At 35.3% G+C, this 14,950-nt stretch overlaps 1 protein-coding gene across 1 annotated transcript in view; it reads right to left on the bottom strand.

The window, feature by feature from the left end:
• The window catches only part of Atf2 (activating transcription factor 2), a 79,062-nt gene that overhangs the window by 7,712 nt on the left and 56,400 nt on the right, over positions 1–14,950 (bottom strand). Inside the window, 2 exon segments of the mRNA XM_042694057.1 lie at positions 959–1,064; positions 11,871–12,077. Coding sequence (XP_042549991.1) covers positions 959–1,064; positions 11,871–12,077 — 313 coding nt within the window.

The following is a 14,950-nucleotide window of genomic DNA, read 5'->3' as shown; positions in this document are numbered from 1 at the left end:
CTGAGGAACTGTTTGTATCCACTAGCAAATGTTTCTTTCTTTTGTATTACTGACACTAGCAAATTAAAACGAAGTGGATACATATGGTATAAACCATCTTCACATTTACAAATATCCTGAAATACCGCTAAATCATAAAAGCAAAAGCTGTGGGTTATATATTATGAATGTTGCCTAATGCATTCCTGTCATTTGTTACAGATTTGTATACAATGGACAAAATTGGCCATTTGTTCAGGAGTAACAGCTGGTTCCAACATTGTGCATCTTATCAAAAAAAGGAGGATATTACAGAAAGGAACACAAAAGGAAGACATTACAGAAAGGAAAAAGCACAATCAGTGAAATACTGAAACAAAAACTTCGTTTTTTGGTGAAAAACATTTGGGAAGAAATGTGTAAATAGATAATTTTTATGACTAAAAATTATGAGACAGTTCCACATAAAGTTTCATGACAATAAAAATACTATGTAATGCTGTATTAGCTGAGAGAGAGCAAAGGACACAATACTGCAAGTGGGTATTACATTTTTGGTAACTAAAGATAGCTAATTAAAAAGTAAACCTCACCATCACTGAATGAGGACTAAAAAGGAAGTAGTATTTTTCCTTGTCAATCTAGGATAGGTTTATTCATTGAGGATAAACAAAATATAATCAGTACTTCACAATGTATTTAAAATTCTTAGTAATCCTAGTGACTAGAAAAAAGAAAATTAAAAAAACCCTCTAGATTTTAAAAACTCTATTTCTATCCCATACTCAAAAACTTGAGATTCTGTAAAGTCTACCATACTCACTCCATTCTGTAACTGTGCAGCAATTCTGATATTTAATCTTAAATATTAGAACTGCAGTAGCCACTTTTTTTTTTTTTTTTTTAATGGTGCCTCTGCTCACTCTGGCAGTATTTCACTGATGTAGCCTAAGGCTGTAGGTAATGGAACATTACTCACTATGATAGCCAGATTTCTTCTGCATGGCGGTTACAGGGCAATCTTTATGAGCCAGAAGAAGCTGTTTCAGCTGTGCCACTTCATTTCTCAGCAGGGTGACTTCGCTCTGGAGAAGAAACAACTCATATACCTTACCAGCATTAGACTAAATGTATTCTTTTTACTGTTTAAAACAAGCCAAGGATTTAGACACAAAAATTGGACATCTTTCATAGAATATTTAATATCTAATCAGTATATATCAGTTTTTATAAGTTAGTATTTATACAAAAACTGCAATTTGGATAAAAATATTAAATAAGATAATGCTACAATGGGTAGCATGTTTCAAAGGTTTTACATTACCATTGCTTTGTTACTCCTTATATATTATAGGTTATCTGCTTAAGGTATTACTTTATTATTTTTTTGCCGTTCCTGGAGCTTGAACTCAGGGCCTGGGCACTGTCATTGAGCTTCTCTGTGCTCAAGGCTAGCGCTCTACCACTTGAGCCACAGCACCACTTCCAGCTTTTTCTGTTCATGTGGTACTGAGGATTAGAACCCAGGGCTTCATGCATGCTAGGCAAGCACTCTACTGCTAAGCCACTTTCCTAGCCCTTGTTAAGGTATTTCTTATCTTTACATGTTACATGCTCTTTTGATTAATGAAAAGCTGAAAAAGTCATCAGAGTCAAGATGAATTTTTACTGATTCCATCTACCTGAAAATTAAAACTTCAACCCAGGAATTCAATTTAGCAAGTTTCTAGTTTCCCAGAAGTAAGGGAATGCTCCACAAGGGAAAATTCAGTAACAAAGAATCAGGGACATCTAAAATTCATTGCAAGACATTGTGTTGTATACTGTACCAGAAGCAAAAGGCTTAACCATCTTTGATTTTGGCAATTTTATATACACTTGAACTTAAGTATAAATAAAAAGTCAAGACTAATTTCTTCTATTCTTTACAATGGAATGAATACTTGGACCTTTGTTTGGGATGCATTCATTTTTAAGTTCTATATAAAAGTTCCAAGCTGAGTCCAACTAATTTTAGTAGGTCACCTTCAAGTATTACAAACATATAAATCAGTAATAATTATCAATAAGCAAGAGTTAGGGGCTAGATATAAAGTGAATTTAGTAATCTGGTAACATTTAAAAATAATTTTTACTTACAAGATTTTCTACTCATTTGGACTTTTCTATTTACTTTAACTATTTAGATTTCACCAATGAACTTCAAACTAATCAGAATGTATGTAAACAACTATAGATAAAAGCTTAGGCATGCCACTTGCCATCAGATCTCAACTAGAAAGGTGAATGCAAAATAGTTAGGAGACTAGCCTCACTGGGTCTCCTTAAGTGACAGAAACATAAACATCAAAAGAATAAAAATCAAACAATCTCAAAGCTGATCAAATAATACAGTATTCTACTAAAGCACAGAAAAAACCCTGAATGTATAATAACTCCAAGCCCTAAAAATGGGTTAAATTTTATTTATTTAGAATATTGTAGTTAAGAATAGGTGAATAGTGATCAAAGCACAAAGGTAAAATAAGGGACTTTTGTTTTAAAAGACAAGCAATTATTTAGAAAACTAATTTCAATGTAATACTCCAACTACTGGTGTCAATACTGCTAATATACCTATTACTGACACAACTGATGAGAAACTATGTTAAAAATAATATGTTAAAAACAAATTACCAAGCTCCCCTACTTCCCACTTTATCAACCTGATTTTGACACAGATGTCTATGCTTCTCTCATTAACTGCTATAATATGAAATAGGGGTAGATACTTTTAGTTAAGAATGTGTACGTGGGCATATACACACATACTTACCACTAATATATTATATATATTATATATACACACACACACAATACTGGGGCTTGATATCAGGGTCTTGTAGCTGCTAAGCAGATGCTGTTTCACTTGAGCCACAGCTCCAGTTCATTTTGTTTTAGTTAAAAGTAGCATCCCCTATTTTTGCGTGTCATCTTGGAATATGAACCTATCTAAGCCTTTGTAGTTGAAATCACAGGTGTGGACTATCACACCCAGCTTTTTAGCTGAGCTAGGTTCTCAAAAACTTTTTGAGTAGAACTGTGATCCTTGTAAGTATCTAGACTATAGACATAAACCACTGCCCATTATCTTTAAAATTTTGGTAAATATGTTCATATTGTTTTCAATTCATTGATCTTTCAAATCACTAGTCCTTAGCCACACTAAAACATTAACAATGTGCCTCAAGAAGTGAGGCCTCCATTCTGTGTTACCCCAGACATATACATATTTAGGAAAAAGTTATTTGATTCAGTACATATCAATCTAGATTACAATTTTTGGTATACCAGTTTGCTCCATCTATTGGATTGAAAATTTCTTGAGGACACAGAGTATCATTCTCTAAGTATCCCTGGAGCACAGTACAAAGTCTAGGATAGGCGAAGTAGTTACATTTTAGTTAAAACAGTAATTCAATATTCAGGCAATGCAAACTACCAAAGAGGTGAAATAAAGTAGCATTAAGTGTTATTAGTCTGAAATTTTAATTTCATTATTTATACTACCCCTACCACCACTATGGTTATCTGTTAGTATTCTCAGTTATGAAAGGAAAATTGGCACAGACTTTGTAATCACCTAAGGTATAAAAATTTAAAAATGATAACTGTCTTCTCTCTTAAATGTGCTACACAAGCATTCATCACAAACCAAACTATGAAACAAAATGCAGTATGTGATAAACTTAACAAAAGTAATTATGAACTGATTGATAACAATATATGATTTAAGTATTCTATGAGGATTAAAAATAGAAGAAATATTGCTGGCCACGAATACCTGTAATCCAAGCACTTAGGAAGCCTGAAATAGCAGGATCATTGAGTCTGAAGCCAGCCTGGGCTACACAGCAAAACCCTGTCTCAAAATCACAAGCAAGCAAGCAAGCAAGCAAGCAAGCAAGCAAGCAAGCAAGCAAGCAAGCAAGCAGCCAAGCAACCAACTGTAATTAAAAAAACTTAACATTCCTATGCACTCAAATAAAAACAAATCCATTCAAATTCTTTAATACAGGTTTGAAATTGACGAATAGGACACCAATGTCTGTATCCCAAATTTACCAGGTGGCAATGTGGTTGTTGATCTAATTAAATTACCTGGTCCATTAACAACTAAACAAATGTGAAGATCTCATAATGGGTAATGAACACTAAGGACTGAAGAGATAGGCACTTTATTCTTACTGCAATATATATTTATGCACATAGAATTTTAACTGGAGTTATACTTGGAGTAATCAATGGGAAAAAAGAAGAAATTAAAGTAAAACCTATGTGTGCATATATAATTATGTATATATATATATATATATATATATACACTTACCATATACATATACACACATATGTTTATATAAATTTACATGTATTTCAAAGACACAGTAAGTAAATATGCTTTAACTTATATTTATACAAAATTCAAATAACCTATTTTTTTCCTGGCACCTTGTGCATGACAGAAAGGATAGAAAAAAACCATTAATTTCAAGGTATATGCATTACAAACTCAGTCCCATCTTTTATATCAATGTAATCTACACATTTTGAAATGCTAACAGATATTCCTCCCTACCCCCCACCCCATCATGGGGCTTGAACTCTGGGCTCTGGTGCTGTCCCTCAGCTCTTCAGCTCAAGGCTAGCACTCTACCATTTGAGCCACAGCACCCACTTCTGGCTTCTTCTGTTTATGTGGTGCTGAGGAATCGAACCCAGGGTCTCATGCATGGGAGACAAGCACTGTACCACTGAGCCACCTTCCCAGCCCTTAACAGATATTCTTAATGATGGTTCTGAGCTCAAAAGTGAATGAAAAGATGCAAATTAGATATACTTTGTAGTACAAACAATTGCGCCTTAATGATTGATTTTAAAAGTATTATCTCTAGATTAAAAGAAGAAAATGAGACATAGTTTCTGGCAAAGAACTGGGACTATAACACTACAATACAAACACAGTTGGAGTATAGGTGAGGCATGAGATGGGCCAAGCCTTGAAGGAAGAGAATTTAATAGAGCTTGAATGGGCTAACTGTAATGTCTAATTGTGGTAGTCAAGACCAGGTAAGTAGAGGTTGAAACAACATGATCATGCAAATAAACCTTATAACAGAATAGTCAGAAGAGGCTAAAATCAACTGATTTCTAAGTCATTTATTAAAAAACACTTTCAATAAATTCAAGAACTGTCTCATACACAATTTACAAAGAACATATTTTGTAAAATATAACTACATTAATACTTGGATAATGTGATTGCATAAGTCATGATTTTAATTATGAAATTTTCTATAAAGGTCAGAAGACAGGCAAAAGGAGACATTGCTATATAACAAATATTACATGAAGACCCATATATACAGATATTAAGTAAAAATAGAAAGGTTTTATTCTTTTTGCTTAAGCCAAAATAAAGCTGAGGGGATGTTAGCTATAAACAGATTTCATATTAACTGTAAAATAAATATTTATCCCTCTATCATTTACTCTGAATTTTTGTTTGGGTGCCCCAGTCCTGGGGCTTGAACTCAGGATCTGGCCACTGTCCCTGAGCTTCTTTTGCTCAAGATTAATAATACTCTACCACTTGAGCCACAGCACCACCTATGGCTTTTTCTGCTATGTGGTACTGAGGAATCAAACCCAGAGCTTCATTCATTCCCAGCCTATTCTGTGGATTATTGTAAAGTGCTTTAATTGACTCAGACTCCAAATCACTCCTAGTTGTACTATCTGCTACTTGTGACTTAGTACTTGCAGAATATGTTCTTTATCTTCTGGGTCATTCTGAAGATGAAATGGTGTAAGGGACTTGAAAGTATTTAAATATGCCATCCCTTCCCTCCCCCTCTCCTCCGGCATAATGAATTCAGTGTCTCATGCTTCTTATCCAGGCACTTTACTTGAGCATGCTCCAAAGTTTTTAAAGTAAAAGCCACAAGAATCTTTCCAAATTTTATTTAAGTTTTACTAATGTAGTAAATGGGGCAATGAGGTTGAATAATTATTATTTTCTTTAAACTAAAAAATCTACTTGGTGAGCCGGTCGCTGGTGGCTCACGCCTATAATCCTAGCTACTCAGGAGGCTGAGATCCGAGGATCGAGGTTCAAAGCCAGCCCGGGCAGGAGAGACCGTGAGACTTCTATCTCCAATAAACCACCAGAAAACCGGAAGTGGCGCTGTAGCTCAAGTGGTAGAGCGCTCGCCTTGAGCTGAAGAGCTGAGGGACAGCGCCCAGGCTGAGTTCAAGCCCCACGACCGACAAAAAAAAAAAAAAAATCTACTTGGTGAAATACAAACTATTATATCCCAACCCTTGTTAAACTTTTAATTGTATGTGAGTAACTTTTAAGTGTATATAGGTAATTACATTGAGTTGCTAAGCTTATAATCATATGAAGGATTATTAAGGAAATACAGAATTGACTAAAGTTTCAAATGGAGTTTAATTATTTCTTACATATTCAAGTTTCATTACAAGTCACTCTGTTCTTCACAGTTGATGGTTTTGCTGTTGGCAGTTTGGAAGAAATTTTTGCTCTCTATATCTATTCTATGTTAATTCTTTACATTCTGCAAACTACAATATTTCACTTAAAAATGACAAAAAGTAAAAACCATATATTGACTTGAGGCAACTGCAGAATGTCAAAGCTAATGTCCCTTTTCTTCATAAACTATGTTTATCAATCCTAAGCTTACCATTGTTCATGTCCTGTACATGTCATTCATAAAATTCTATGTATATGCTGGGAGTCATTTCTATACCCTCTGTACATCTGTACATTTATCTCTCTATAAACACTTAATTAAAAATTACACTACATTTAAAAATATGGCACATTTTAGTAATTTGAGATAAAATTCACTAACAAACACAACTACTTTAAAGTGGCATTTAGAACATTCATAGTGTTGTGCAACTACCTTGTTTTTCTTCTGGCTCCTCTCACCAATTCTAAAGTTTTGAAGTTCATCCATGATGCAATATATACTTCTTTCTCTTTTATGAGAAATTCTATGTAAACACAATAATTTATAGTTTATAATTTATAATTTTTTTCTGTTCATCCCTTATGGACCTTTAGGTTTCCAGCAACTTTCCTTTTTTTTTTTGTGAATCTATTTTAAAAAACTTTTTTTTGCCAGTCCTGAAACTTGAACTCAGGGCCTGGACACTGTCACTGAGTCTCTTTTGCTCAAAGTGAGCATTCTACCACTTAAGCCGTAATGCCACTTCTGGCTTTCTTCTGTTTATGTGGTACTGAGGAATTGAACCCAGGGCTTCAGGCATAAAGCACTCTACTACTAAGCCACATTCCTAGCCCTTTAAAATACTTCTCAAGAAGTATTTTACTTCTTCATATTTTAAAAGTATGTTTTATAAATGATGTGCTAAATGAGTTTTAAAAGGATAGTATCATCATTTAATTTTTGTGAAAAGATTACTTTAGCTGGATGCTGGTGACTCATGCTTGTAATTATAGCTACTGAGGAAGGTGAGGTTTTGAGGACCAAGGTAAAAAGTCAGTCCAGGCAGAAAAGTTTTCAAGACTTGATCTGTACAATAACCATCAAAAAAAGCAAGGCTAGAGGCCTGGCTCAAGTAGTAGAGTGCTAGTGAAGCAAGCTAAACAACCAAGAAGCTCTGAGTTGAAACTCTAGTACCACACATTTATATATATATATATTGTTTGAAATTTGGCAGTTCAATTGTAGAGCTTATTTCAGTGATGTTTTAAATTTGCCTTTCATTAAAGTCTGATGTTTCAAAAATTATGTGACAGCTAATTTCTACATAGATGAAACTGGTCTTTATTTCACCAATCAAGAAATTATTATGGAGGTCCCTCAAAAGACTCCAGAGCTCCCCTATGACCCAGTAATCCCACTTTTGGGCATTTACCCATCGATCACAAACAAGGCTATACTAAAGCTACCAGCATAATTCTGCTTATCGCAGCATTATTTACCATAACTAAGACATGGAACCAACCCAATGGAATTCTATGCTTCCATCAGAAGGAATGACATTGCCTCATTTGTTAGGAAATGGAAAGACTTGGAAAAAATTATATTAAGTGAAGTAAACCAGGCCCAAAGAAACATAGGTCCCATGGTTTCCTTATTTGCAATAACTCGTAGATGTCTAGGATAAGCAGAAAAGCTCAAAAGCTATGTACATTATGACCATATAAGATGATGCTAAGCAAAATGAACCCCAAGATAGAAACACAGGTGGTTTGTTTTTTTGGTTTTTTTTTTTGGGTCCGGTCGTGGGGCCTGAACTCTGGGCCTGGGCGCTGTCCCTCAGCTCTTCAGCTCAAGGCTAGCGCTCTACCACTTGAGCCACAGCACCACTTCCGGCTTTTTTCTTTTTGCTTATGTGGTGCTGAGGAATCGAACCCAGGGCCTCAGGCATGCAAGGCAAGCGCTCTACCACTGAGCCACCTTCCCAGCCCCACAGGTGGTTTTTATTTTATTTTATTTATTTGTGAAAATACCGCACAGATATGTGGTTTTATCTTTGTGTTTTTTTTGGGTAGGTCATGGGGCCTGAACTCTGGGCCTGGGCACTGTCCCTCAGCTCTTCAGCTCAAGGCTAGTGCTCTACCACTTGAGCCACAGCACCACTTCCAGCTTTTTCTGCTTATGTGGTACTGAGGAATTGAACTCAGGGCCTCATACATGCAAGGCAAGCATGCTATCACTGAGCTACCTTCCCAGCCCTCTAGCAGTTTTTAATGTACTTATAATGTACCATGTGATTTTTTTGTTTCTTTTGTATGTTCTTCCCCCATGGTATAACCCCTGTTGTCACTGTATTTGATTCCAGTGCTCTGAATCTTGAATATGTTTTTCTAATTTGGGGAGGGGAAGGGAAATAACAAAATGCTGAAGTAAGGTTATAGGATGACCCATTGTAACGAAATACACAAGATACTATGTTGAAAACGAACTTTACAACTTGCGGGGAGGGGGGGGGGGCGGGTAGAGGTGGGAATGAAGAAGTTGGGGAGATGGGGAGGGAAAGGATGGTAGGGGAAAAACAAAGGAGGTAACAAAACTTGATAGGAAATGTACTCATTATCTTACTCATGTAAATGTAACCCCTTTGTATAGTATTTTTACAATAAAAAGCATAGATAAAAAAAGAAAAGCAAAGATAACCTAAAAAATATACAAAAATGAGAAATTGTTACCCAAATTAGAAAATATGAAAAGGCACAGTGCTATAGTGATAGTATTTTTACACAGAAACATACAAAACAAATGAAGATAGGAGAGAATGATGGAAGAGGTGACATTGATCAATCTGCTGTGTGAAATTGACTCCCTATTGTACAACAACTTAAAAATAAAAACAACTCCCCCCAAACAAATGAAGGCTATATTTATTGTCAATACTGAATTTTCAATATTTTCTGTAATTAATAGTAAGTGGTGAATAGAACTGCAGCATAATTCAGGAAATAGCAGTATTTATCTAAACAGTTTAATTCTGGTACACCTTGGGTCAGGCAGAAAACTGGTCCCACCTAAATTATTCTAAATGATATTGTACCACTTAGTTTTCAAATACTTTCAGTTCCTAAACACTAGGTGAAATTAGAAAGGAAAATATTCATAAATTTGTCTTGAAAATTAAACTTTTTTTTAGAAAAACATTTCATTTAACTTTGATTTATACAACCATCTAAGAAGTAGGACTAGAAAATATTATCTACAATGAAGACAACTGAGGCTATTACATACTGATTTTATATAACACAATTTTAAGACAACCAAGTTACTCAGAAAGTTTTTTAAGTTAAAAACAACAAATATTTGTTTAAGTAGCTGTTAATATAACATGATTATTATTGTCCTAACTAAAAATTAGCCTTTTGTTTTCTTTTTTTGTGTGTGTGTGCCAATCCTCAGGTTTGAAGTCGGGCCTGGGTGCTGTCCCTGAGATTTTTTTGCTCAAGGCTAGCACCCTACTACATGAACAATTGCTCTACTTCCAGCTTTGTGGTAGTTAAATGGAGATATGAGTCTTATGGACTTTCCTGTCCTGGCTGGCTTTGAACCACGATCCTCAGATCTCTGCCTCCTGAGTGGTTAGCATTACAAGTGTGAGGGCATGGCCAAAAAAGTCATTTTTGTACTAGGCATAAATAGTACTTATAATCTTGATTTTTTTTTTTTTTGTGGTAGTAACCTGCATTTGAATTCAGGGCCTCATGCTTATTTGGTTGCTTTCTCAGCTGGTGCTCGTATCACTTGAATAAAACCTTCCAGCCTTCCATTTGCTGATTCAGTTTCCCGGACTTCATTGCCCAGGCTGCACTTGAACCATGATGCCCTAGATGTCTGATTCTCAAGTAGCCAGGATTACAGGTATAAACTACTGAATAAAAATCCTATTGAGTGATGACAATATTTAACATGGTTATATTTTACAGACAGACTTAAGGAACAGAGGTCTCTCTTAGAATCAATTCCATTCTACTCCAATGCCAAAGAAACATTAAGAACTTTGTATAGCTGGATAAAAAACAACTAATTTTTAAAAGAATAAATATTTTAAAGTCAGCAAAAAAAATTTATTACTATATAGGAAGATTCAATTTTGATTGAGAATATATAAAACCTTGCCCTACCTGGGCACGATGGGGCAGGACTGTGATCCTAGCTACTCCAGAGGCTGAGGTAGGAGGATTACAAGTTTGAGGCAACTTAGTAAAACACTATCTCAAGATAAAAATAATGATTTATTAAAAAAAAAATCTGCATTGTAGCTCAATGGTAGCAAACTTGCTTACCATAAGCAAGGCTCTGGGTTCAATCTCTAAGAAAAAAAACAAAAAAACTAGACTGACCTCTATTAGTAACAATTACAAATCATTAACAATGATTTCCACTTGCTATTTATCAATTGGTAGTTTAAAAGATTTTAGTGGGGAATATTCACAATGTTAAAAACAAAATAGTGAAAAGGGAGGAAAAAAGAACAGAAGGAAGAAAATACCTTTGGTGCTGCCTGATATGGTCATTAGACATCTTACCAAAGACTGAACAGGGAGGAAGCCTCAGAACTTTTATGCCATATAAGGTCCTAAAATGTATTTGAGGCACACTGGCAGGGCAGTATGAAATGATTTGCACTGCCACTGGCCATATTGTACCTGTTCTGTGGATAATTAGAGTCCTTCAGTTTCCAAAGCTGTCAATCTGGCACTTTCACGAGCACTACATTCACTTAAAATAAAACAAAACAAAATAAAATTGTAATTCAAATGAAAGAATTTAAAAATAAAAACTTGCTGAAGTTTATGGTTATGATATAAACCAAAATTAAGCAACAAAAGTGAAATACCAGTGATATTTTTAAATTTTAAAATTCTTGGTACTTTCTATCACAACTTTATAAACTTCAAGATAGTTTAGGTATTTGTGTACTATACAAGTAAACATTTCTATTTTAAATTTCTTTATTGTATCTGTACTGAAAGTTCTATGTTATGTCATTTTAGCACTAAAAAAGATTTATAAAACTATGATTCCATACTAGGTAGAATCCACATACATATAGAACAATGTCCTAAAATGTCTGGTCCACTATGAGAGGGAGGGGGCAGATAGAAAGACAGAGAGAGGGGGGAAGGAAGGGAGAGAAAGAAAAGTAGATGGAAGGAGAAAGAAAGGGAAGAGGGAAGGAGGAAAGGAGGAAAAAAGGGAGGGAAAGAGAAGAGAAAGAAAAGAATAAAGGGAACAAGAGAGGAGAGAGCATACATGAAGGCAGGGAGGGAAGCTATATTCACAACTACTAGAAATCAATAAAACAAAATTTATGTACCCTACCTGCAGTTGTCCATTTAATGAACTCAAGTCTTCTGCTTTCTTCTCTAAGGACTGAACCCAGACTTTCCTTTTTTGTCGGCATCTAGAGGCTGCTGCTCTATTTCGCTCCAGAAACTTCCGCCTTTTTTCATCAGGATCTTCATTAGCAGCTCTTCTTCGACGACCACTCGTATTTTGGGTCTGTGGAGTTGTGTGAGCTGGAGAAGCCTATATCAAAAACGGATAAATTTTGTTATATTTGTGTTTAAAGTTAGTCAAGCAGGATAGATAGGGTATCACAAAAGGGAGAGTACTACTCTAACTTTATTTTCTAAATAAATGTCAAATACATAGGTATAGTTTTGAACATGTGGTAATATGTAGTTTAATTTCTTCCTTGAAACAAGCATGCTATAGAAAAAATTCTCACTAATGTAATCTCACAGAATAGGTTTTAAAGTCTGTATAGCATTTTCATTTATGTAGAAATACTGAAACCATGAAATTACAATAAAAATAATCATACATTGATCTTTTTTTCCGAGTGTACTTTAAAACAAATTTTATTCTATTCAATTCTTTGAAAATTGTTAACTATAAATTACAAAACAAAACAAAACAAAAAAACCCTTAATAGTAGCAGATGTGAGCCACCAGCATACAGTCTGCAATCCTAACTACTCAGGAGGCTGAGATCTGAGGATCGTGGTTCAAAGCCAGCCTGGGCAGGAAAGACCATAGACTCTTTGTTTTGTGGCCATGGGGTTTGAATTCTGGGCATGGGCACTGTCCCTCAGCTAGCGCTCTACCACTTCTGGTTTTCTGGTGGTTTATTGGAGATGAGTTTCATGGACTTTCCTGCCTGGGCTGGAACCTCAGATCTCAGCCTCCTGAATAGCTAGGATTACAAGCGTGAGCACCAATGCCTGGCAACCATAACACTCTATCTTCAATTAACTACTAAAAAGCTGTAAGTGGAGCTGTGGCTCAAGTTATAGAGTGCTAGCTTTAAGCAAATTGAAGGCTATGAATTCAAGCTCCAGGACCAACACACACACACACACACACATATACACATGCACACACACATACATGCACACCCACATACACATAAGAGTTGGGGCTGGGAATTTAGTTCTGTGGTAGAATGCTTATTTAGGGGAAATATTTCTTTTTGTTAGTTTTTGTCAGTCGTGGGGCTTGAACTCTGGGCCTGGGTGCTGTCCCTGTACTCTTCAGCTCAAGGCCAGCGCTCTACTGCTTGAGACACAGCGCCACTTCCGGTTTTCTAGTGGTGTATTGGAGATAAGAGTCTCACGGATTTTCCTGCCCGGGCTGGCTTTGAACGGTGATCCTCAAATCTCAGCCTCCTGAATAGCTAGGAATATAGGCGTGAGCCACCGGTGCCTTGCTAGGGAAAATACTTCTATAACTGGTTTCATGAACTGCAAACTTAAAATATTTTTCCTTATAGGTGGATGAAGAAATAATAAGTTATTTACAGAACTTACCTTGAGCTTATACATAAAATGTTTATTAGTTAGGAGAATATAAATTTTCATCTTTCTTATTGGAAACAGAAGTCACAGGGTTTTTTTTGTTGGTTTGTATTTTTAATTGATTTAAGTCATTATGGGAAAGACTAATCTATTTTTGTATCTAATGAGGATTTGAAGCTGCTTAAGTGTGTACTGTATCTTCTCTCCTCAATTCCATTGAGTTATTCATTCCATTTTATTTAGAAAATATAAGCATTTTTCTAGTATTTAGCAATACAATAGTGAACAAATGGATAAAGTCCTGCCCTAATGGAGCTTCCATTCAATACAATAAAACAAAAAGTTACAAATCCAGAGTAACTGCAGTTAATATATAAAAATAAAGGATTTATGGCCAGCACACTTTGGTCTACGGCATATCTCCGAGTAGAGAGTGGGGTTTGAATGCTGTTGTCTCGCCTAGGGAGGGAGGGGATGATCTGGACTATTTGGGGGAAATGTGAATTTCATTATCAGAGTAGGAACTGTTACAAGTAAATGTGTCTTTTATTAAAAAAAATTAATAAAAACACACACTCGTTTCTTTTCAAGTGGGAAAAATACTTTGTTTGCAGATCATATAAAAAAACAAATGGCTACATTTGGGCCATAAACCAGTTTTATACATAATCACTCACTTTTAACTTGGCTCCTGAGTGAACCTGTTTAGTAGATGACAACTACCACTACATTCCATTTTATCTCATGTTTTATGAATAATACCTGTGTTTAGATGGCAATTTAAAACTTGCTGTTTACCTGTGTTACTTTTTTTTTTTGGTCCGGTTGTTGGGCCTTAACTCTGGGCCTGGACGCTGTCCCTCAGTTCTTCAGCTCAAGGCTAGCTCTCTACCACTTGAGCCACAGCACCACTTCTGGCTTTTTTCTTTTTGCTTATGTGGTGCTGAGGAATCGAACCCAGGGCCTCAGGCATGCAAGGCAAGCGCTCTACCACCGAGCCACCTTCCCAGCCCTTATCTGTGTTACTTTAATTAGAAATTTTTGCTTTTTGATGTCAGTGCTAATATTTTTCAAATACAGAATATAGAAGAGCTACACAGTTTTGAAATACTTAACAGAAATATTGAATCTTTTACTGTAGAAAAAGAGAAAGAACAAACATGACAGGAATTATAAACTAAAATTAGTGAGAAGGGTTCTTAGTAAAACAGTTGTCACATAGCAGAGTTGCTCCTTTGGTAGATTCCCTTAGTTTTAATTCAAGAAATATTTATGTGAATAACGTAATACTGATATAATGCATACACCTAATCTACACATTTCTTGAAAAGGCTTTTGATTTCTTTAAAGGTAAGAGTACTTACATAAATCAAAGATACAATGCTTTACAATTAATGAACAAATACTAAGGCAGAAACAAGAATGATTATTGAGAAAAAAAAATCTGCATCTCAACCACTTCAGCAATAAATAGCTCTTTCCACTTAAATATTCACAGAGGTGATTATCACAATATGATATACCTTTTAGTTTTGAATACCTGGCATCTTAAGAAATAGGGAAATCAATGATAATTAAAAAAAAGAGATCCAAGATTTTTCA

This window comes from Dipodomys spectabilis, unplaced genomic scaffold (genome assembly GCF_019054845.1).
Source record: "Dipodomys spectabilis isolate Male_0828 unplaced genomic scaffold, ASM1905484v1 ptg000174l, whole genome shotgun sequence".
NCBI lineage: Eukaryota > Metazoa > Chordata > Mammalia > Rodentia > Heteromyidae > Dipodomys > Dipodomys spectabilis.
Note: the sequence above shows the minus strand (reverse complement) of the source record. Positions and strands in the feature narration are given on the sequence as shown.